Source organism: Microsporum canis, genomic scaffold (assembly GCF_000151145.1).
Source record: "Microsporum canis CBS 113480 supercont1.1 genomic scaffold, whole genome shotgun sequence".
Classification (NCBI taxonomy): Eukaryota; Fungi; Ascomycota; class Eurotiomycetes; order Onygenales; family Arthrodermataceae; genus Microsporum; species Microsporum canis.
Window position 1 is genome coordinate 539638 of NW_003299169.1, and position 23161 is coordinate 562798.

Below are 23161 nucleotides of genomic sequence, written 5' to 3' on the forward strand. Positions count from 1 at the left end.
CGTTTTATGTATATGCCAGGTGGAGTTTTGAAATAGATAATCTTTGCAATGTGTATAGTTTCTCAACGGGTAACCAAAATATCTCAATTGGAATCAAATGCTGTCTATTAGTATAAGAGGGACAAATGCTGCGAAAAAAGAAAAAGGACGAACTTTCATACAACATTAAAGGAATACCGATTTCATTTACATGGTATTCCGACGTCGTTTTCCTCTGCATACATGAACAAATTCGTATTTCAAAAAAGTGGCCGACTCGACTATGTTCGAGCAAAAACACAAAAGAAATTCAAATGTCACATACGATGGATGGACGGTGCCGAGATCAAACGGGCAAAGCTGTCCCAAAACCTCAGGTTTTGTGCTCTCCACCCCAGCCAACCCAGGTACGAGACATGACTCTCCAAACACGACATTCGCCACTCTTCAAGTCTCCTAGTTTGTAGCTCTCAATTTTCGTCTTTTTGTTTTCCCTACCTTGTTCCCAGGCTCGTACTTTTTTCTTGGTCCCGTCCCAATCAGATACGATCCCGGCATGGTCAGGTTTCCCTACTTCAGATGAGTATTTCTGATGCATTGTGCCGCGGTGGCCTTGGAAACGACAGTTGCGGAAGGTGATTATATCGCCGGGACGGATTTCATCAAATTGTTGGACGGAGGCATTAGCGAGGTTGGCATATACTAGGGCGCCGTAGCTGCGGACGCCAACTGGGAGGAGGGCATCTTTGAGAGGAGAAAGGAGTGTTTGGATGAGAGCATGGGGTGTACCGTCTCCAATAGTAGTGTTTTGTTTTGCGGCCACTGATTCCGAGATGCGGGCACCAAACTGGGCGTGGGCATCCTCAAGTTGATCTTGACGTAATCGAGGCGGTGGTGGTTCGTGGCGCTGCTCTAGCGCTACATCGGCAGGATTTTTGTAATCAAACTGTGCAGATATGATTGTTTGAGAGTAGTCCATAAATAGGATGTAAACGTCCTTTGATACGGTGACTTTGCCCCCTCGCTTGTTCGTAGAGGATTCCTCAATTTCGAAGAGAATGTCTCGTCGACCTTGGAATACCGGAGGTGGAGTATTTGGTTGTGTCCACCAGAGGGAACCAGACGCAAGATCTACATCGTTTGCAATATATCCTTGATCAATCGATGGCCGAGAAATGTCCATGGACCGGCGTGTTGTTGTTTGCCCTCGTAGGAGATCAGCCGAGCCTCGAGATGGACGTGAAGACTGGGGGGAAGCCATAGTGTGTTGTGGTGCTTCGTATGGCATATTCTCCTCAACTTGTCTGATTTGGGATTCGCCTCGGTCCCGGTGAGGTGGAACACTAGGTGGTGCATCGTATCTGTACTGGTCAGATACTTCCTCGCGTCCCTGTTCATAGACATCATCCTCTTGGTTGTACATATTTGTAGCAGGGATCGGAGGTGGAGGGGCTCGTGGCATATCAACCGACTGTCGTACAGCCTTTGGTGGCTGGCTAGGGGGAGGAGGTGGTGGTGCTGAACGAGGGGCAGCCGTTGAAGGAGCCGTTTGTGGGATTGGTGGCCGCGTTTCTATAGGGCTCCTGGGTGAATGCGGGCTAAAAGAGTCCGCTAATGTCCCTTCATCTACACTAGAGTCGCGGGCATGTGCCTTCAGGGCATCTTTGTGTTTGGCACCGGACGCTATATCCGTATCGTAGTCACCTTCATACTCTGTTATCTCTTCCTCGCTATCACCGCCAGCTAGACGAGTCGGTGTCTGTGAACTCATCCTGCTATCATTTGTAGATTTGCGGGGGATTGGATCCATTGGTGGAGGGGGAGGGGGAGGGCGAGCTTGGGATGATGATGGCACTGGGGGGGCCGACGGGACTGGAGGAGGCGGTTGGCTTTGCCTCTTTCCTGGCCCTAACACAGGAGATGATATAGGAGATGAACCTATGGTTTGGTCCATAGACTGGCGTGCGCTCCTGGGGGGCTCATTCCCTGCAAGGTATGCTTCCTCGTCACCTTTTTCAGGCCGGACTGGAGATAAGACGGCTTCATCGTCAGCTTTGGTCCCAAGAGAGGGAGAAGTCAATATTCTTTGTGGAGGTGGGACGGGTCGAGCTAAGGTACGTTAGAATAGAAGCTCAGGGGAAACAAAAACGGGAAAGCTGTTGCTTACTTTCTGGAGGAGGTGGTGGAGGAGGGAGATTATGGGTTACTGGAGGAGGAGGTACAGGGCGTTCTAAGGGTTGCGAGTGGGTTAGTTCAGTATCCAGAAAGCTGACAAGAAAGGTGTATGACCATACCATGTGGTGTGACCGGTTCTTCGCTACCATCTTCCGGAATATCCTCTGAATCTGTAGGTAAGGACTGGGGAGGCACTGGTGCTTCGCTACGTTCTTCTGGAACTGCAGGTGGGCTTTTGGGTGTTTCCTCTGGCTTTCTAGAATGCATCCCCGGAAGAGCCATAAGCTGAACAGGAGGAGCATACGTTTGTGGGTCTGGTTGCTGATCCGTGGTTCCTGTATCTCCTGACGCGGCCTTTGGTTTTTTATATCCGCTGGTGGGCATGCCTGGTAGACCAGCTGGAGCACCAAACATGCCCATCATCCCCATTCCTCCGCTAATCTTGGCCATTCGGTCACGAAGCTCCATTCGCCGTCTGATTTCAGGGTCTATCTCTTCTTCTTGCTCCTCACTCTCCTCTTCCTCAGACTCATTCTCATCTCGGCGGGTATCGTCTTCGGTGTGCCTCTGAGGTCTTGGCTCAGATGCCTTTTCTTCCAGTTCTTCCTTGCTTGTTGAAGTTTCACTCGCCTCTTCGGTATCTCCAGCTGCTGAATTATCGGCGTCATTAGTGTCGCTGGTGAGCTCTCTAGCAGGCGGTAAGACAGAAGCCCGGTGTTTGTGCTGGCTGTTATCCTCAGTGGGGCCACTTGTAGTTGACGATTCCTTTGCGGTTTCTGAAGTCTCAGTTCTCTGCAGTTCTACTCCCATCGTTGCCTCGGGCTGCTCAAGAGGCTCTTGAGGCTCTGCCTTCTTTTTCGATGGTTTTTTCGGCTTATCCTTTTTCTGAGCCGCTTCAGCATGTCGAGTAGCTTGCTCTAACTGTTGTTTTTGCAACAGAGCAATCCTTTCTTTAAGACTTGTTGGTTTGGGCTGTTCCTCCTCGGCAGCTTCAGTTGTGTCTATGGGTTCAGAAGAGCGGATTGGTAATGGGATTTCCTGGGGCTCATCTCGCCTATATGTCTGTGGAGGTTCAATTGGCGGGGGAACATAGGCATTTTTACTGGGTGGTGGTGCAACGAATGGTTTCTTCACGAACGAGCTTGATGTATTAGTGTTGTGGTTGAAGGGTGTTATCGGAGCCGCAGACGCTTTGTTAAAAGCAGCAATTCGGTCTCTAAACGAACCAACAGTAGGTTTTTCTGCAACCGCCGGTGGTGGAGCCTTTTTGGCGGGCGCTTCCACAGGTGCTGCAGGCGGAGGTGGTACAGGCTTCTGAGAAGGCGGGGATGAGGGAGCAACAGAGCTTCTGGCCGCCTCATATGTAGCAGGCGGACTCTGTTTAGCAGTCTCACCAGTATAACCCAGATCGAGACTCCTCTTCTTAGGCTCCTCTTGTGGGATATCAGGCACACCCGGTTCAGAGGCTAACGGTGGAGATTGAGGCGTGGCTTCAGACTCCTTCCGGGTTCTCGTAGGCCTCGTAGGCCGTGGAGGGGCTGGAGGTTCGTACTTTTCGACGAAATTCCTCGGGAAGATGCCTTCTTGTTTGGCGCCCGCATCATCGGTATAGTTGCCATAGTACCATTCAGCATCCTCCTCCTCGGTCACTGTAATGATCTGCCCAATTGAAAAATTAAGGTCATCTTCATGTTCTGAGGTGTATTCGAACACTGCTTTGACCGTGAAGGGTACCGCGGGCATCTGGAAGGCTGGTATCGAGTGTTTTCAATTATCAGCGGGTTCGAGTAAACGGTCGAGCGCAACGGGCGGCTCGATGACGAGACAGATCAACTATATTGCGACCGGGTCGAGACCGGGCAATATCAGAGCGCAAAAAGAGAAAAAAATAAACAATAAAAGTCCTCTATTGCTTCAATTTCTTCAAGTCCGGCGAAATAATAAAATAAATATATGACGTTGGAGCATCTGTAATGAGCTGCGGCGGCCTAGGTTAGCCAACACCACCAAAAAAAAAAAGACACTGGATCTCTCTTACAGATATGGAGGGAGTTGAGAAGATGAACAGAGCTATCTCTCCTTCACAGATATTAAACTAACGACTAACGACGAGCTCAAGGGAAATTCTGGGTGGGGTGTTGGTAGTTGGTGAAGTTGTTTGTCAGAGAAGAAAGGCGAGGGCGGGAGAGAAACACCTTAATAAGTTGTGGCTTGTTTAGCTGTGGAGGAGAAGGAAAAGACCCCCCACACAACCCGCAACGAGGTCATCAACATGGCACATTTCACCAGCTTCGAGTTTGGCGTTTGATGATAAGGGAGCGTTTATGGGAGAGCGACGCTGAAGGATATTACGCTTCGACTGCTTTGGCTGCCCGGAATTGCACACTCGACGAAAGCCCTGGGAGGCAAGCCATGGCCGGCAGAGGCGCTGACCATGACAGCGCTCTCAAGACGTCTCTACAAGCCGTTCACGCTTCATCTGCGCCGGCTTCATCACGGTCGAGGCCTGGGTCATCTCAGTATCGTGGCAGGGGCTCGCCGGACCCTCGACATGTGGCGGTTGCGCTTCACCATGCCCGTCAGATCCAGAGCCGCAAAGAGCTGGAGCTCCTGATACTGTCACATATCGAAACGCTGATGGAACTACCTACGACACCGAATGCTACGGTCGATTCGCCCTCTGCTGAAGACGTGTCGACTTTTTTCTCTGCGATATCGTGCTTTCAGCCGTCAGACTACGACAATTTGATACAGGAACGGAACATAGACGGTAGCTGTGGCTATACCTTGTGTCCCAAGCCACGGAGAAAGGATAACGCTAAAGGGGGATACCGGATCGTTTGGGGGTCAAAGGGCAGCGGCCCCGGTGGCCGTGGCAAGGAGATGAAGGTGGTGCAGAAGGAGAAGCTTGAGATGTGGTGTTCTGAAGAGTGTGCCGAGAGAGCGATGTATATCAAGGTCCAGCTCAGCGAGAAACCAGCTTCGGAGAGGATGGCAAATGGGAGCAGGAGCTTTGTCTTGCTGGATGAAGTCAAACGTGCCGATTCCTCGAGATCACATACCGAACAGGCGGTTGACAGCATGAGAACAGTGGAGGAGAATTTCCAGGGGCTTACGCTACAGGGAAATCAAGCCTATAGCCACGATCATCTATCTCGTGAACTGCAGGAGTTGACGATGCAAGATCGAGGGGCTCAGTCGTTAGATCCTCGTGGCCAGAGCGGTGCTGGAACAGGTTTACTCACACCAACAGTTGTTGAGAGAGATACCGATGATTCAAGATACCCCAAGGCCCCCGTTTTCCAGCCTGACAGTGCACAAGGAGGCTCTGTGGAGGGTTTTCATCCCAGACAGGACACACAGTTTAGAAACTGGGCCCCCAACAGAGATGGTGATGGAGACGAAGATATGGATGACTTATTGCCGCAGATATAAGACAGCTTACAGGTATTTGGAGTATTATATGGGCGTTGTTGGGTGGAAACGCAAAGATACCCTTTGGCTTCTTTTTCTTTTATACATGTCCATCTTGTGCCGAAATATGGCGTCCTTTCAAAGCGTTTCTTGCATTTCATTCTTTATATTGGGTAACTGGGATAACTTACCATGATAACGGATATCGTCCTGGCAGGTCGGGCATGTAGTATATTACTACGGGGCTTATAATGAACTTTTTGGCAATCAAGCTTCATCCCAAAGGAATCTGCGACACCTTGTATTTGTAATTTTTTTATATTAGATATTGGCACTCTAGGCGATGAATTCATGAACAAGGCCCGGATATTTTGACCCAAATTCCCACCACCGCATAACTCCTGCCATTTTGATGGAATCGATTTAGCGACGGTCGAATCGTCGACCATCGGGGTTCTGCGTTTGCTGAGAGACTGGGATAACGTTGACCTTGAGGGCATCAAACTGGAGAAAGGGGGGAAAAAGTCACGTTAGCAACTCATTATATATGTTTTCCAGAAGGCACATAAACTCACTCCGAGGCTCTTGAGAAGGTCCTTGGTATCGGCGTCAACGTCGAGCTGGCCGCTCTCGGTCTGGGAGATGTCAAGTGCAGAGATCTCTGGAACGTATTGATCCTTGCGCTCACGCTCCTCCTCCTGAAGCTTGAAGGAGATACCGCGGACTGGACCACGCTGGATACGCTTCATCAAGTGCGTGGTGTAACCGGCAATCTATATATGCATCGAGAGGTTCGAATTAGACGTTATTGCTTGGACATTTGGGCAATATTTTGGAATATTTCGAACACCCACCTTGTTGCGGAGGCGCTTGGAGGAAATGATAGCGATCTCATCGCAGATACGCTTGTTGGTCTCGAAATCAAGAGTGAGCTTGGGATAGTATCGCTCAATGATGCTCTTGGCGGATTTCTTGACGGTCTGTTCAGATCAAAGCGGTTTTCGTCAGTTTCTTGATCTCGAGCACTGGAAGATAAAGCTCTGAAGGAATGATGATCGTATACCTTTGTCCTAACGCGACCCATGTTTGCGGTGTTGTCTCTGCTTGAACTGCGGGTTTTGATAAAAGGTACAGTTGCTTCGTTCAAGAAATGTTCGTGATGCTTTTTTCTTTTTACTTGATAAGTGGAAGCTCGCTTAGGGCTAGTATAGCACGTGATGTAATACCATCATGATGATTACCTAATATACTCTAAAGGGGATATCAAATGGCTGCATACATAGTAGATAGGAAGAGAACAGCTAAAAGGTGTAAATTGGCAGGGGATAATAATACATTTGTTTACAAAAAGAAAGCAAAGCATGGGCTCTCTCATATCTTGTCGTCAAAACGGGAAAAAGTTGCCCTCTTCGTGATGAAAGAGGGCACATTTTCCTCTGCATTCTGTACTCCAATAAGAGCCTTTGCAGAACTCGTTGCGCCGTCGACACGAAGTAAAACTCTGCCCTTTGCATCTACCGTAGCCTTTTCAACCTTGACCCAGTACTTTGCACCGCCGGGGACGTCCGGATCGAATTGGATCGACCCTTTTAGGCTATCGAAATCTCTAGCCGCAGACGGGCCAATGTCGTCTGTCACAAATCCAGCGACACCAACCATGCTCTTGGATGATCCTCCCCTACCGCGGCCTCTTGCACGCAACAATCGAGCTTGGACTGGGCGTGGGTTCTGCTGGGGACCGGCGATAGGATGGTTATCGATATGGGACCTGGTGCGTAGGTAGCTCAGACCCGCGGATGGATGGGTCTGAGGAGGTCCGTCTCGCGCATACTGGGGTGACGATACATCTGATGGCCCAGCAACCCAGTTACGTAGGTGAATACGCCGATCGGGAACCTTCGGTGGCGTAGCTAGATCAAGAAACTTGTTGACCTCTGGGCCAAGTGCTGCAGGATCCGCACGAAGGGCCAGAAGAGCGGTCTCGAATTCGGCATCACTCAGCTTTGTCGGTATATCCGCACCCTCGAGCGACTTTCCCTCGTCCATCAACCGTCTCCTGGTTTGCAAGGCTTTGTTCTCTATGATAATCTCGCGGAGTCTGCGTAGGAACTCTGGCTTCTGCTTCCGCACTTTCTTCAGATATCTCTGGAATTCAACTTCCGTCATTCCGGCTAGCCATGGTCCCTTGAATCTGTACCTTAGCTTCTTTCCGGCACTCTGATCTCCGGAGGCTGTGATGTTATCGGTCGAGCTTTCAAACACGCTCGTGTGGCGACCGCTGCCCACTAAGGATGAGGTGCCATGCGTCGTCGAAGATATAGGGAGGGACAGCTCCTGGTACTTCTGAAGGGTGAGGGCGTGATCGTTGGCAGAGTGGAAATCGGTGATGTGTTCGTAGGTATCAAGATGGTTAATCCGGACAAGGGGGTTCGAAGAGCTGTTGATGGTGGATTTGGCTGGTAGAGGCCGCTTCAGACCCCAGTCTCCTCTTGCCAGAGAGGCTGGAGGCGTCTCAATCGTAGCTTTTGTTGGGTATGGGAGAGTCGCAGTGTCCGACCAGAAGTTGTAGTTCGAGCTCAGAGACGGGGATGGCGCAGAGAGAGAAGACGGAAGCGCAAACAGGCGAGATTTGCGCAGGAGATTTGTGGTGGGCGATATCCTGGCCGCCATAGTTTCGACTGATGGCAGCTGTCGCCTTCAATTGCTCTCCAAAAGACGGCTGCGTTTCTTCTTCTTGCTCTGCTTCTTCGACTTCAAAAGTTTTTCCAGTCAAAAGCTACTACACGTGACTCTTGCTTACCTCAGCGTCCAACTAAGCCTCCCAAAAAGAACCCGCCGTCCATAATTATAATGTTGGAGATTCACAAGCACTGAAGCAAGTTGTCAACTTGTTTTGGCAGCTGATGGAAGAGCTGGCTACAAAGGATATGAATCGTGCTGCCTCTTCAGCTTCCGTACTGACGTGCTGAATGTGGCCCATGGTTTACCTACAGGAAGCTAGTTGTGTAGCCCGCCTTTCGACCGCGATATCAAAACATGGCGCAAGTTGCCCCAGCTGCAGATACAACCCAAAGACTCTTTCTCGAGCTCAAGTCCAAGAATGAGGATGTTCGGAATAGAGCTGCTACCGAGCTTTACGACAATATCATCGCAGCCTCTCGAGGTAAGGCAGCTAAAGTTGTATCCATTTCGAGGATCCCCATATTGATTCGAGATCTTTCTACTCGCAGAGCTGCCTCAGGATAAATTTCTCGACCACTACAACTCTATAAACCAGCGTATTGCCCAGTTTATCGTCACTGGAAATGATGCGAACGAAAAAATCGGCGGTTTGCTTATGCTCGACCGGCTGATCGAGTTCGATGGCGTGGACACAGCACAAAAGACCACCCGGTTTGCCAGCTATCTACGAAGCGCTTTAAGGAGCAATGATAACTCGGTATTGCTCTTCGCGGCAGGATGTCTCGGACATTTAGCCAAACCAGGTGGCGCGTTGACGGCAGAGTTGGTCGAGAGTGAGATTCAGTCGGCGCTAGAATGGCTGCAGACAGAACGCCAGGAGAACAGGCGTTTCGCGGCAGTGTTGGTTATTCAAGAGCTCGCAAAGGGTTCTCCAACCTTGCTATACGGGTTCATTCCACAAGTCTTTGACCTCATCTGGGTCGCACTGCGGGATCCAAAAGTGGTTATTCGGGAAACTGCCGCTGATGCAGTTAGTGAGTGTTTTGAGATAATTGCCGCCAGAGATAGCTTGGTTCGATCACAGTGGTTCTCGAGGATATACGACGAGTCATTGTTGGGCTTGCGGTCAAACAACGTGGACTGGATTCACGGATCTCTTCTTACACTAAAGGAGCTACTCCTGAAGGGGGCAATGTTTATGAATGAACATTACCATAACACCTGCGAAATAGTGCTGCGGCTGAAGGACCATCGTGATCCCAAGATCCGCGCTCAGATTGTGCTTACTATACCCGTTCTTGCATCTTACGCACCTCTCGATTTTACAAATACATACCTCCATAAATTCATGATATACCTTCAAGCACAACTGAAACGAGATAAAGAACGAAATACCGCCTTTGTTGCTATTGGAAAGATTGCGAGCGCTGTCGGTCACGCCATCGGGCAATTTCTGGATGGAATCATCGTATATATTCGTGACGGCCTTGCGCTGAAAGCGTAAGTATCCCTAACTCCGTTAACTAAACCCAAGCTTATCCAAAATTATAGACGGAATCGTGCTGCCGTAAATGAAGGCCCGATGTTTGAGTGCATCAGTATGCTTTCACTGGCAGTTGGCCAAACGCTCAGTAAATACATGGAATCGTTGCTCGACCCTATCTTCGCCTGTGGGCTTAGCAAATCCCTTACCCAGGCTCTTGTCGACATGGCACACTACATCCCACCCATAAGGGCCACTATCCAAGAAAAGTTGCTGGACATGCTTAGCATCGTCTTATGTGGAACCCCTTTCAGACCTCTAGGGTGCCCAGAGAGTCGGCTACCTCCTATACCCTCGTTTGCAAAGGATTTTGGCTCCTTGCCCCAAGACCGTAGTGATGGCGAAATAGCCCTCGCGTTGCACACACTTGGAAGCTTTGATTTCTCCGGTAAGCACCCCCTCGTCAAATGAGAATGGTCTATTAACGTCCCTAGGTCATGTTTTGAACGAATTTGTTCGTGACGTGGCGATAAAATTCGTTGACAACGATAGCCCCGAAATCAGAAAAGCCTCCGCTTTAACTTGCTGTCAGCTTTTTGTACATGATCCTATCATTAACCAGACAAGCGCCCACTCGATACAAGTGGTTAGCGAGGTTATCGATAAGCTATTATCTGTCGGAGTTGGCGACCCCGACCCTGACATCAGAAGAAATGTGCTATTCTCCCTGGATAAGAAATTTGACCGTCACTTAGCCAAACCAGAGAATGTTCGATGCTTGTTCCTTGCGGTTAATGATGAAATGTTTCCGGTTCGGGAGGCGGCCATAAGTATCATCGGTCGCCTGTCGAGCGTCAATCCCGCTTATGTTTTCCCACCTTTGAGAAAACTCCTTGTCAACCTGCTGACTGGCCTCAGTTTTGCTACCACCTCTCGGCAAAAAGAGGAAAGTGCTCAATTGATCAGCCTCTTCGTATCCAACGCTACCAAACTTATTCGTTCTTATGTTGACCCAATTGTCACAACACTATTGCCTAAAACATCGGATGGAAACGCTGCGGTAGAAGCCACAACCCTCAAAGCCATTGGAGAGCTGGCAACAATAGGTGGTGAAGATATGAAACAATATCTCCCCCAACTCATGCCAATCATCCTGGATTCCTTGCAGGATCTCTCTTCTCAAGCTAAGAGAGAAGCTGCCCTAAAAACTCTTGGTCAGCTGGCAAGTAACGCAGGATATGTTATTGAACCCTACAAGGAGTACCCACAACTTCTATCCATTCTCATCAACATAATCAAGACAGAGCAAACGGGAGGTTTGCGGAAAGAAACCATCAAACTCATTGGAATATTAGGGGCCCTCGACCCTTATAAAGATCAGGTACCTATTCCATATACTCCCATGATAATGCTATACTGACAGTATCACAGCAAATAAGTGAAACGTCTCCTGATGTCCATTATATCAATGAAGTTCAAGCCGTTTCCGACGTTTCTCTTATTATGCAGGGCCTCACACCCTCTAACGAAGAGTACTATCCCACCGTTGTCATTAATACTCTTCTCCACAATATTTTACGGGAAAGCTCTCTTGCTCAGTATCATTCTGCTGTGATCGATGCAATTGTCACAATGTTCAAAACTCTTGGTCTCAAATGTGTTCCATTCTTGGGGCAAATTATACCCGCGTTCATATCCGTCATCAGGAGCACACCTGTCAGCCGACTAGAAACATATTTCAACCAGTTGGCTATTTTGGTGACAATTGTCAAGCAACATATCCGTGCCTTTCTTCCAGAAATAATCGAGGTCATTCGCGACTATTGGGGATCTCCGTACCCTGTGCAATGTACAATATTATCACTGGTGGAGGCAGTCGCCAAGTCATTAGAGGGCGAATTTAAAAAATACCTAGCTGCACTTGTACCCTTGATGCTGGATACTGTTGAAAAAGATAATTCTGTCCGGCGACAGCCCTCTGAGAGAATTCTTCACACCTTCTTGATATTTGGGTCAAGTGCTGAGGAATACATGCATCGTATTGTCCCAGCCATCGTCAAAGTCTTCGACAAGACCCAGAATCCCCCTAACATTCGAAAATGTGCCATTGAAACATTGGCGAAGCTCTCAAGGCAGGTCAATGTATCCGACTTCTCGTCACTTATGATACATCCGCTTTCGAGGGTCATAAATAATGCCGAGAAGCCATTGCGACAAACTGCATTAGATTGCATTTGCACTCTCATATTCCAACTTGGCCAGGATTTTAACAATTATGTTCCACTCATCAACAAAGTTCTCAAGTTCAATCAGATCCACCATCACAACTACCACATCCTTGTTTCAAAACTACAGAAAGGAGACCCGTTGCCGCAGGACCTCAACCCCAATGAACACCATAGCAACCTGGTGGAAGACTCAGCCTTTGCGGATGTTGACCAGAAGAAGATATTCGTTAACCAACAACATCTTAAAAACGCCTGGGATGCCACCCAAAAATCTACTCGCGAGGACTGGCAGGAGTGGATCCGACGTTTCAGTGTTGAGTTACTAAAAGAGTCCCCGTCCCATGCTCTTCGCGCTTGTGCAAGTTTAGCTGGTATTTATCAACCACTTGCTAAAGATCTTTTTAATGCCGCCTTCGTTTCCTGCTGGACAGAACTGTACCATCAGTACCAGGAAGAATTAGTTCATTCAATTGACTTGGCTCTTACTTCTCAGAATATCCCCCCTGAAATTCTACAAATACTCCTCAACTTAGCTGAGTTTATGGAACATGATGACAAAGCTCTACCAATTGATATCCGGACGCTTGGAAAATACGCTGGTAAATGCCACGCCTTTGCAAAAGCACTGCATTACAAAGAACTCGAGTTTGAGCAAGACCAAAACTCTGGAGCCGTGGAGGCTTTAATCAGCATTAATAACCATCTTCAGCAGTCTGATGCTGCAATTGGTATTCTTCGCAAAGCGCAGGCGTATCGAGATGTAGAGTTGAAGGAGACCTGGTTTGTGAAGCTTCAGCGATGGGAAGAAGCTTTAGCTGCTTATAAGAGACGAGAATTAATAGATCCTGACTCCTTCGAAGTTACAATGGGCAAGATGCGATGCCTTCATGCCCTTGGAGAATGGAAAATGCTTTCAGACCTTGCCCAGGAGAAGTGGAATCAAGCTTCAAACGAGCACCGTAAAGCAATTGCGCCACTTGCTGCGGCTGCTGCATGGGGAAGAGGTCAATGGGAGCTTATGGATTCATACATTGGAGTTATGAAAGAGCAATCACCAGATCGTTCATTCTTTGGAGCAATTCTCTCGCTTCATCGCAATCAATTCGAAGAAGCATCGGCTCTCATTGAAAAGGCTAGAAACGGCCTAGACACCGAACTCTCTGCTTTGCTGGGCGAGTCATACAACAGAGCTTATAATGTTGTTGTTCGTGTCCAGATGCTTGCTGAGTTGGAGGAGATCATAACGTATAAACGAAGTGTGGATGATCCTGAGAAGCAAGAGGCAATGAGAATAACATGGAACAAGCGACTTCTCGGCTGCCAGCAGAATGTTGAAGTGTGGCAACGCATGCTCAAAGTCAGGGCTCTTGTTATCACACCTCGTGAGAATCTTGATATGTGGATCAAATTCGTCAACCTCTGCCGCAAATCAAACCGAATGGGACTTGCAGAACGCTCTCTCAGTGCCCTCGAATCCGTAGAAACATCAGAAGGTGGCATTCCTCCAGAAGTGACGTATGCACGTCTAAAATTCGACTGGGCCTCAGGACGGCAGGCCGAAGCTCTCCAGGCTCTAGAAGAATTTACTATCGCACTCACAGAATCATATGGACGATATAACTCAATACTCTCTGCCCAGGATGAGCATACCCCAACCGAAGGTCCATCCCTCACCAACGGCATCACTGACTCCAATCATACAGACGCCGGATACAATAAACAACACCTTGGTGATGCTAATAAGATCCGACGGCTTCTTGCAAAGAGTCATCTTAAACAAGGTGAATGGCAGACGGTGTTACAGCGTGGGGACTGGAGATCTGACGGCGTCCGCGATGTTCTAAACTCGTATTCTGCAGCTACCCAATACAACCGTGATTCATACAAGGCCTGGCATGCATGGGCCCTTGCAAACTTCGAAGTTGTTAACTCCCTTACATCACAACCCGACAGAGACCCTCCCCATCACATTATTCTTGAGCATGTTATGCCCGCTATACGCGGATTCTTCCGTTCAATTGCACTCTTGTCCTCAAGTACATTGCAAGATGCTCTCAGACTGCTCACTCTTTGGTTTACCCATGGCGGCGACCCTGAAGTCAATGCCGCCGTTGTCGAAGGTTTTTCAACCGTAAGCATCGACACCTGGCTCGAAGTTACTCCCCAGCTCATTGCCCGCATAAACCAACCCAACCCTCGAGTTCGTGCTGCTGTGCATAGGTTACTAGCTGAGCTAGGCAAAGCTCATCCCCAAGCACTCGTTTACCCATTGGTTGTTGCCACCAAGTCTAACGTGGTCCGCCGTTCCCAGTCCGCTATGACCATTATGGACAGTATGAGAGCACATAGCTCGCGTTTGGTCGAACAAGCTGAGGTTGTAAGTGGTGAACTAGTACGCGTTGCAGTATTATGGCATGAACTATGGTACGATGCCTTGGAAGAAGCCTCGAGGCTTTTCTTCACAGATCATGATGTTGAGGGCATGTTGTCAACACTTGCACCGCTTCATGATATGCTAGATAAAGGCGCAGAAACTCTACGAGAGGTATCTTTCGCTCAAGCTTTCGGCAGGGACCTAGCTGAGGCCAAGCACTTCTGCAACTTGTATCGCGAGACTGGGGAGATGGGAGATCTTAACCAAGCCTGGGATCTATATTATAATGTGTTCCGCAAGATTTCCCGACAAGTGACACAGATAAAATCTCTCGACTTAAAATACATTTCACCCAAACTCAAGGACATCGTTGATCTTGATTTGGCTATACCTGGCACATATCAAAGCGGACGGCCTATTATCCGAATTCAAAGCTTCGACAGTGTTGCCATGGTAGTCCAAACAAAGAAAAAACCAAGGAAGATGATCATCAGAGGAAGTGATGGGAAATCATACATGTATGCGCTCAAAGGCCACGAAGATATTCGACAGGATGAGCGAGTTATGCAGTTGTTCGGATTGGTAAACACACTTCTAGACAACGACAGCGAATGTTTCAAGCGCCACTTGACGATTCAAAGACTCCCCGCAATCCCACTTTCACAAAACTCAGGGTTGATTGGGTGGTGCTGCAACTCAGACACTCTACATGCGCTCATTAAAGAATACCGTGAGAGCCGTCGCATTTTGCTCAATATCGAACACCGAATTATGCTTCAAATGGCTCCTGATTATGATAACTTAACCCTCATGCAAAAGGTGGAGGTGTTTGGATATGCGATGGATAACACTACCGGCAAAGACCTGTACCGAGTTCTATGGTTGAAGAGTAAGAGCTCTGAATCATGGCTTGAACGACGCACCAACTATACACGCTCTCTCGGAGTTATGTCGATGGTCGGGTATATTCTTGGCCTGGGTGATCGGCATCCGTCCAACTTACTCCTGGATAGGATCACTGGGAAGATAGTTCACATTGATTTCGGTGATTGTTTCGAGATCGCAATGCATCGTGAGAAGTATCCAGAGAGGGTTCCATTCCGACTGACCCGTATGCTCACATTCGCAATGGAAGTCAGCAACATTGAGGGTAGTTTCCACATCACTTGCGAGGCTGTCATGCGGGTTATACGGGAAAACAAAGAGTCTCTAATGGCCGTTCTTGAAGCTGTAAGTTTTTTCATTTCTTTTTCCTATATTAATGTTTAACCAAACCACTAACTTTCCTCGCTAGTTCATCCATGATCCCTTGATCAATTGGCGTCTAGGAGCACGCGAATCTCCCGCCCGACCTTCTATTGTGGATCGTCACCCGCCCACTGAGGCTAACTTGGATAATCCTATCCAGCCGAGTACCTTTTCCCGCCGCCGCCCATCAATTCTCGATGGAGGCATTCTCGATGCCCAGCAAGGCATCCCCAACGAAGGGCGTGAAGTTCAAAATGCCCGAGCACTTCAAGTGCTTGGGCGAGTCAAGGAGAAACTGACTGGGCGCGACTTTAGAACACCCGACGAACTCAATGTCAGCGACCAGGTCGATAAGCTTCTAGTCCAAGCTACCAGTGTTGAAAACCTGTGTCAGCATTATATTGGATGGTGCAGCTTTTGGTAACAATGTTTATAGAGGTCGTCATGATCGGTTTCAGCCCACCAGATTTCCCCACCCTTATCCCTTTTCTTTTAGACGCTTTTCCTTCTCCATTACACGCGCTAACTATTTACCTCTGGTGATATATCTTTTGACGAATTTCATAGTAACGATCTGCTTGGGATTGACTCCTTATGCTCATCTTCCTGTTTTACTATGCTCATAGCTTATCTTTCTATTACCTTTCCTTATTTTTAACTCTTGTCGTCTATAGATCTAATCTCAGCAATACCCTTCATAATCTCTCTTAATTTAGTATGCCAAACATATTCCTCAGTATGATCTGTGATGTTGACCCAGTGATGCAGTAAATGAATACAACCGGGGATTTACCCGAGGTCGGCGCTAAGGTCACATGTGAAGCGCTTGTTGGTAACATCGAATTATCGCAACTCTAGAAAAGACATCAACGGTCATATCGAGAGGCACCTATGAGACTCGGTTAGTGACCGGATTCCATCATCTTATGTGGATTACAAAAGAATAGGCGCGATCATGGCCTCGAACCCGGATCCAGATGCGCAACGCAATCCCCCCGACCTGCGATGGAAGGCCCGAAGAACTATCCTACAGCTCCTCTGCTCAGCCGAGGAGTATCGAGTTCTTTATGAATCTGTCATCCAGAATCTCCCTCAATCTATACAGGCTAGAGCATTCTCGCCCGCTACTTTTGGTAATATCGTTAAATCGAAAGATAAATATACCATCGCGGCTCTACGCTCCTCGATCAGGGTCTTTTGGCTGACGCGAATGGGGATGAAGCTACTGGATTTTGTTACCAACCGAATCCTTGCGAGGGCTCGAGCAGGAACGTACGTTCAGACAATTGCATTCGATGCAATTTACAGTATATAACTAATATATTTACAACAACAGAGAAACCGTTAAAGTGCCATTTCGCGACTCTCCCGCGTTCCGACTCCCTCTCTCCTTATCGTTGATGCTACTTTTCCACCGATTATTGCATCGCTTTTTCTACCGACTACGCGCGAATTTGCGGACAGATAGCGCCCGGCCATTTCGAGAGAGGAATCCACGTATATCAAGGGCACTGACGTCGAAATATGCGCCAGCTATAGGTGCCAGCGTGGCTGGTTTCTTCCTTGGGGCATACCCACAAAGCCAGCTCCGCCTTACACTAGCTATATATACGTCTACCAGGAGCTTAGAAGTTCTGTATAACACTCTAGTAGAGAAAGGATGGTTCTCTTTCCGGCCATGGTGGTTTGGAAGTTGGCTTCTAATGCCACTTTCTATGGCCCAGCTCTTCCATGCATTTATATTCGATAGAGAAGCTGCGCCTGCGGTAGGTTACCATGATGCATCCTTCTGATAAATTCTTTTGAAGCTAATATTATGTGTTTACAGTGGTTCGGAAACCTCACTCTGCAGTATACTCCGGGGTATATAAAGCGGCGCCCTGTTGGACTTCCAGCAATGGTGGCATGGCCAGAACCATTTGAGACCGTTGATGCATTGGCAAAAGTGGCAGAATTAAAGTGGCCGTATGACACCTACACCCCCAATTTTGACCATTCTAACAGCAGTAAACTAATACACGCTTCTCTTATCATAAGACCATTCACCTCTCCTATTCTTCATCCAACCATATCAGACACACTTCCTGCCGCGCTTCAATCGATTTCACCTATCACGTCTCCCGCCCACCCAGCTATAGCCTCTCTATCCTGTGCTCTCCTCCATCCAAAATCTCCTTCGTGCTTGACCGCTTTCATACATCAAGTTCTTCTTTCTATCCCTCCCCTCATCCGTTCTATTGCTAAGGTTTACTTGGCTCTATCACTTCTCAAGCTCAAGTCATTCGTTACAGCACCGATTACCTCAATTAATGAGCTATGTCGAAAGATACTATCCGCCACGGCAATTATATGCTCGTCTATTGGTGCTGCGTGGGGAAGTGTTTGTCTCTTTAACATCATTTTACCACGGAAACTACTCCCGACCCAACGGTTCTATCTCAGTGGCGCTATCAGCGGCCTGCCATTTGCAGTACTCTGCGGTTCTGGCTACCGAGCTCACTTCCTTTATTTGTTCCGACAAGCTGTTGAATCCGCCTGGAAAACTGGAGTCAAACGTGGACTCTGGCGCGGTTATAATGGTGGTGACTTATGGGTAACTGTGGCTTCATTTGCACTTTTGGGAGTGTTGTTAGAGAGAAACCCTGAAACCATCACCGACCGGGGATTCAGGAAAGCATTGACCTGGATGAGAGGCGATGGCTATGTCGATCTGGTTGAACGCCGTGCGAAGAAGAGCAAAAAGACTTCAGCAGAACAAACCGGGCCAGTCTAGATAATCTGGATATAATATACTATCGTGGTAAGGTGATATATCTCCCAAACATCACATAATATATTCCAGCCATGTGTCTTATATCCAGGATGAAATTGAAGTGACAACCGCAGAGACTCAGAAAAAAGGCGTTGCATGGTCGAAAACGGTCGTGTAGCAACTAATATTTCCAACAGTAAAACGTTCATCACTGTAGCTACTCTCTTGTATCTCCTCTTTCAATCGCTCCATCAAGGACAAAGCTATCCAAGTGGTTTTTAAATACTTTTCTTACGAAGCACTTGCCAACCTACTCAAATTTCCACGTTTGCCATGCATCGATGTCTTCAATATTAACATGGTTAAGGACAACAATTCGGAGGCTACCATATCCCCTATACGATTTCCTATCGGCGGTTTTGAGACTATACAGAGCTCGGGGGTGCTTGGAGAGGAATAATTCGAGGATTTCAGATCCCAGAAGTACTATACTGTGATATCTTTGATTCAAAATATCAAGTGGTTAGGAAACTAGGCTTCGACGTCAGTTCTACAGTATAGCTAGCACGCGATCTTGTGTAAGTTCAGCTTTGCATCCACATCTCCGCCATAGTCCTATATATTAACACATGCCCTAGAGGGCATAGACATGTTGCCTTGAAGATACATAAACGCGAGGGAGTTGATCAAGATGAGATTGAAGCATACGAGCAACCGAGCAAGGGAAATCGCTCACACCCAGGCTACCAGCAATAAGAGCAGCTCTCGCCTCCTTTACTATTGACCATCCCCGAGGCAGCACTATTGTCTGGTTCAAAAGCTGATATGGGATAGCTTTCGTGACCTTTTATATAGAAATCCAACCCAGCGATTTACAGAAGATCTTCCTAAAGCAGAGCTCGTCCAAGCTTGTTAACTGTGCTCCAATGTACGCATCTAGGCGGTTTGGCTTAACAAGGAAAATTGGAAATGCGGCTTTGAGCGATTTTGGCTCAGCAGTCGGGGGGGATATAAAGAGAAATAATGTCTAGCCTGGTGTCTATAGGTCGCCGGAAGCGATGCTGAACATTGAGTGGAGCTACCCTATTGATATATGGAATGTAGCGGATATGGTATGTTAGTTTCAGTTTCAACATACATCTGGCTTTTGATCTAATAGTCGTTTGATATAGGTCAATGGAAAGCTGATATTAAGATGTATCTTCAGGGGAGAAACAAGAAGGAATTTTTGAGCTTTATGAGAGATATGCTACAATGACGCACCGAGGACAGAAAGCAATTTGATCACCATTGGCTAAATATAGTGATTGAATGACTAAATCTATCTTGTCTATGCAATAACTAAAATACGAGGAATATGCGACTTAGACTTTATGACTGTTCCTTTGCTAAGGTTATAAGGACACCAGAGAACAACTCAGAGATGAGAAGGGGAGTCAAGCGCGATACTGTGACTTGTATCTTGGGACACTGCATTCGGCGAGATGGAAATGGACTTCAACCCCGTTACAGCATGGGACCAACTCGCTGGATCCTGGGATGAGTTGATGGGGAATGAAGGCAACGATTACTTTACTGTTGTCGAATTGCCTGTACTAGAACGCATGGTACAGCCAAAAAATGGGGATCGTGCGCTGGATCTTGCGACAGGAAACGGCCTTGTAGCTCACTGGATGGCTCTACAAGGAGTTGATGTCATTGCGACGGATGCAAGCCCAGCCATGATTGTAAACGCCCGGGCACGGGAGCCCAAGAGGCTTGAGAATAGCGAGACGGAAGTCGAGGTCTTATACAACGTCCTTGATGTGACAAATCCACTGCATTTTGAAGAGCTCCTTTCGTCTGGTGTTGCGGTGAGGGTTTCAGGCTTTTGCTTTCAGTCCTTATGAGATGAACTCTAGATGAGATCGGGCCCGTTTAACTGACCGAATAGGGACTTTTTGATATCATAACGATGAACATGGCGATCATGGATGTCTCTACCTTGGAACACCTTGCCAATGCATTACCCAAGTTGCTGGATAGGGATGGAGGCCGGTGAGTCTTCTAGCTCGTATATGGAAATAGTCACAGTGATTAATATCTTGCTGTAGCTTTGTGGCAACCCTCTTACACCCTCTTTTCACATGCGGCGTAACAAGGTCCGTCGAGTATAGGGATAATCCCGAGTCAGGCAGAGAGGAAACCTTTCATGCCGTAAAGATGATCAAATATCTACACGTACCGCCATACAAAGGCGTTGCAGCACAATCTCAGCCTCACCCGCAGGTAACGGCATCCTTGCAAATATCTTCACTGCCCGCCAATGCTAATGAAGATACCGTTCAATGCAGTACTATTTCCACCGTCCATTACATGAACTGTTCTCCCCTTTTTTCCGAGCAGGCTTGGTCCTCGATGCTTTGGAGGAGCCAAACTTCGATGAGGCATATGTAAAGACAAGAGCCATGGATATAGGATCACTCCGGCAGTTCACACAGTTTCCAAAGATACTGGCCTTCAGACTAAAGATCGCTTGAGATTTCATCGTTGTTCAAGTATCAAAATCAAGCTGTGAAAAGCTTAGTCAGCAGCCTAGATGCCAAACGATTTTTTTTCTTTTTGATCACACGCAAATTTCTCTGCCATTAAAAGTCCGTCGGAGAGACAAACGTCTTATGAAGTAGCCTTTGCTTCGATTTCATCTCACCAAACACATGATGAGGTCACAAACAGGATACGAGTTCGGCCCCCATCAAGAAGAGAGTTGGAGAGCTACTCAGCCGTCAGGCTGAGGGATGTCGCCGGCAACTAATCCGTTTCATAGATCTAACACCTGAAGGGATACCGGACGAATGTCCGCTCAGTAGAAGCTTGTCACTGCAAGCCCAATATACCCTATATTGACATCATATTATCTCCACAACCATGTTGAATCCCTTGTTGCTCGGTTAGCCGTGATTCTCGACCTCGTCGGTGTCAACCGGTTGTCGTCATTGGGGCATACAAGCGAGTTACTAGAAGAACCTTATGGGCTTCCCGGCATTATATTACGTCCTTTAACACGACGTTTGCACTAAGAATACGGCGAGCTCTAGATCATACTCAGCTATGATTTCTAGTGCTACCCTTCTTAAGTGGCCCTTCCCTACTAGATGAAAACTCTCGCTGCCTATCAAGCTGACCGAGTTGAACCTTATACGATATTAATCGTGGATTGGAGCCAATATGGCTCGGCCACTAGCTGCATTCCCCAGTAACCTGCTCTTGCTGGTTATCTTTTTCTCCATACATATACTTATTCGGGATATGACATTCTCGCTATGCCTAATAGAAAGGAAATTTGCCGCGGCAGAACGCTGTTATAGTCTTTCTCTACCCCGTCTTAACATTGGCTCTATCTGTTTGTTTATCGTAAGAGGACACGATCTTTATTTCATGCAACGTTAAACGCCAGTCCCTAGTGATATTTATGCCATTTGTCTGCACAGCATGGCTGGATCTACTGTCTCTCCAAAAGTGAAAAGTACCTGCGATGGGCAATCTTTGGAAACACTTTCAGATGATATTGATTCTGTGAATATACTAAAGGCTTCTGTCAAAAATCAGGCAATTTTCGAAGCCTCCAAGTTCGATCAAGGCAAAGACAAGGCCCAGTTCCGGAATTATGAAGTCGCCTGCGAGAAGGTGAAGGAGTTCTATTTTGAGCAACACGAAAATCAAACTGTTGCGTTCAATCTGAAGGCCCGAAATGATTTCAAGTCTCGAACTCGTGCAGAAATGACGGTGTGGGAGGCTATAGAGACACTTAACTTCCTGATAGATGACTCTGACCCAGACACGTCACTTTCTCAGATAGAGCACCTCCTCCAGGCTGCAGAAGCCATGCGGAGAGATGGAAAGCCACGGTGGATGCAACTCACTGGCCTAATCCATGACCTAGGAAAACTACTTTACTTCCTCGGTTCTCAGGGCCAGTGGGATGTTGTTGGAGATACGTTTCCGGTCGGCTGTGCCTTTGACGACAGGATAATATACTCGGCTAAGTCTTTTGAAAAAAATCCGGATTACGGGCATGAAATATATGGGACCGAATATGGAATATATACCCATGGCTGTGGTTTGGACAATGTGATGTTATCCTGGGGCCACGATGAGTACCTTTATCATGTTGTTAAAACTCAGTCAACACTGCCCCCGGAAGCGCTCGCAATGATCCGCTACCATTCATTTTATCCTTGGCATACGGAAGGGGCATACCATCACCTTATGAATGATAAAGACGAACACATGCTTGAAGCAGTTCGTGCCTTCAACCCTTACGATCTATATAGCAAAAGTGATGAGATTCCAGACGTGGAAGAACTCAAGGTTTGTTTCTTGATTTTATTGCATGTTCCAGCCGGGACTAGACTAATACCGGACCACAGCCGTATTATCTCGACCTCATCGACGAATATTTTCCTCAGCGGGTCATTCGGTGGTAAGGGAAATATGTCTCTGCTCATGGATACTAGGCAGAGGTGCGCTGCATCTTAGCCCTATGTGGACTATAAGATGTTCGCTAATATATACAAAAGCAACTCTCAGGATTAATGCACTTTATGCCTTTCACATCTGACATATAATGTGCAGATTGATCAACAGCAGGGGGAGAGTCTGGATAGCGAATTTCCGAACTCTTGGAGATGTGAGCCGCCCTTTGGCCTGTTGGCTTGCTATGAAGCAGGGGCGGGCCTCAATGAGATGAATATAAACCCGTGATTCTAACTTTTGTTATTCGTGCTCGATATTGATAGCCAGATTTATAATGCTCTTATTACAGGCAGTATTTAGTTGCTTACTAT

General features: G+C 47.6%; 9 protein-coding genes across 9 annotated transcripts; 6 read left to right on the plus strand and 3 right to left on the minus strand.

The window, feature by feature from the left end:
- Window positions 1-352: 352 nt before the first annotated feature.
- On the minus strand, window positions 353-3897 carry MCYG_00213 (SH3 domain-containing protein; the record flags this gene model as incomplete). Its single annotated transcript, XM_002850063.1, has 3 exons — window positions 353-2088; window positions 2147-2209; window positions 2274-3897. The coding sequence occupies 3 exons, from the start codon at window positions 3895-3897 to the stop codon at window positions 353-355; spliced, it is 3423 nt and encodes a 1140-aa protein (XP_002850109.1).
- Window positions 3898-4566: 669 nt separating this feature from the next.
- On the plus strand, window positions 4567-5589 carry MCYG_00214 (DUF408 domain-containing protein; the record flags this gene model as incomplete). Its single annotated transcript, XM_002850064.1, has 2 exons — window positions 4567-4845; window positions 4882-5589. The coding sequence occupies 2 exons, from the start codon at window positions 4567-4569 to the stop codon at window positions 5587-5589; spliced, it is 987 nt and encodes a 328-aa protein (XP_002850110.1).
- A 297-nt stretch (window positions 5590-5886) lies between these two features.
- Window positions 5887-6652, minus strand: MCYG_00215 (40S ribosomal protein S17; the record flags this gene model as incomplete). Its single annotated transcript, XM_002850065.1, has 4 exons — window positions 5887-6072; window positions 6144-6341; window positions 6423-6548; window positions 6632-6652. 4 exons carry the CDS (start codon window positions 6650-6652, stop codon window positions 5992-5994), a joined length of 426 nt encoding a protein of 141 aa, XP_002850111.1.
- Window positions 6653-6939: 287 nt separating this feature from the next.
- MCYG_00216 (conserved hypothetical protein) lies at window positions 6940-8238 on the minus strand (the record flags this gene model as incomplete). The annotated part of the gene is made up of 1 exon (XM_002850066.1): window positions 6940-8238. One exon carries the CDS (start codon window positions 8236-8238, stop codon window positions 6940-6942), a length of 1299 nt encoding a protein of 432 aa, XP_002850112.1.
- Window positions 8239-8604: 366 nt separating this feature from the next.
- Window positions 8605-16007, plus strand: MCYG_00217 (phosphatidylinositol 3-kinase tor2; the record flags this gene model as incomplete). Its single annotated transcript, XM_002850067.1, has 6 exons — window positions 8605-8731; window positions 8799-9750; window positions 9802-10181; window positions 10228-11114; window positions 11165-15565; window positions 15630-16007. 6 exons carry the CDS (start codon window positions 8605-8607, stop codon window positions 16005-16007), a joined length of 7125 nt encoding a protein of 2374 aa, XP_002850113.1.
- A 531-nt stretch (window positions 16008-16538) lies between these two features.
- Window positions 16539-18356, plus strand: MCYG_00218 (conserved hypothetical protein; the record flags this gene model as incomplete). Its single annotated transcript, XM_002850068.1, has 4 exons — window positions 16539-16855; window positions 16920-17080; window positions 17123-17349; window positions 17412-18356. 4 exons carry the CDS (start codon window positions 16539-16541, stop codon window positions 18354-18356), a joined length of 1650 nt encoding a protein of 549 aa, XP_002850114.1.
- Window positions 18357-18676: 320 nt separating this feature from the next.
- MCYG_00219 (conserved hypothetical protein) lies at window positions 18677-19593 on the plus strand (the record flags this gene model as incomplete). The annotated part of the gene is made up of 7 exons (XM_002850069.1): window positions 18677-18748; window positions 18771-18882; window positions 18919-19065; window positions 19093-19146; window positions 19170-19333; window positions 19367-19447; window positions 19495-19593. The coding sequence occupies 7 exons, from the start codon at window positions 18677-18679 to the stop codon at window positions 19591-19593; spliced, it is 729 nt and encodes a 242-aa protein (XP_002850115.1).
- A 226-nt stretch (window positions 19594-19819) lies between these two features.
- Window positions 19820-20854, plus strand: MCYG_00220 (conserved hypothetical protein; the record flags this gene model as incomplete). Its single annotated transcript, XM_002850070.1, has 4 exons — window positions 19820-20188; window positions 20269-20372; window positions 20429-20603; window positions 20669-20854. 4 exons carry the CDS (start codon window positions 19820-19822, stop codon window positions 20852-20854), a joined length of 834 nt encoding a protein of 277 aa, XP_002850116.1.
- Window positions 20855-21806: 952 nt separating this feature from the next.
- On the plus strand, window positions 21807-22801 carry MCYG_00221 (inositol oxygenase 1; the record flags this gene model as incomplete). Its single annotated transcript, XM_002850071.1, has 2 exons — window positions 21807-22685; window positions 22745-22801. The coding sequence occupies 2 exons, from the start codon at window positions 21807-21809 to the stop codon at window positions 22799-22801; spliced, it is 936 nt and encodes a 311-aa protein (XP_002850117.1).
- Between the last annotated feature and the right edge of the window lie 360 nt (window positions 22802-23161).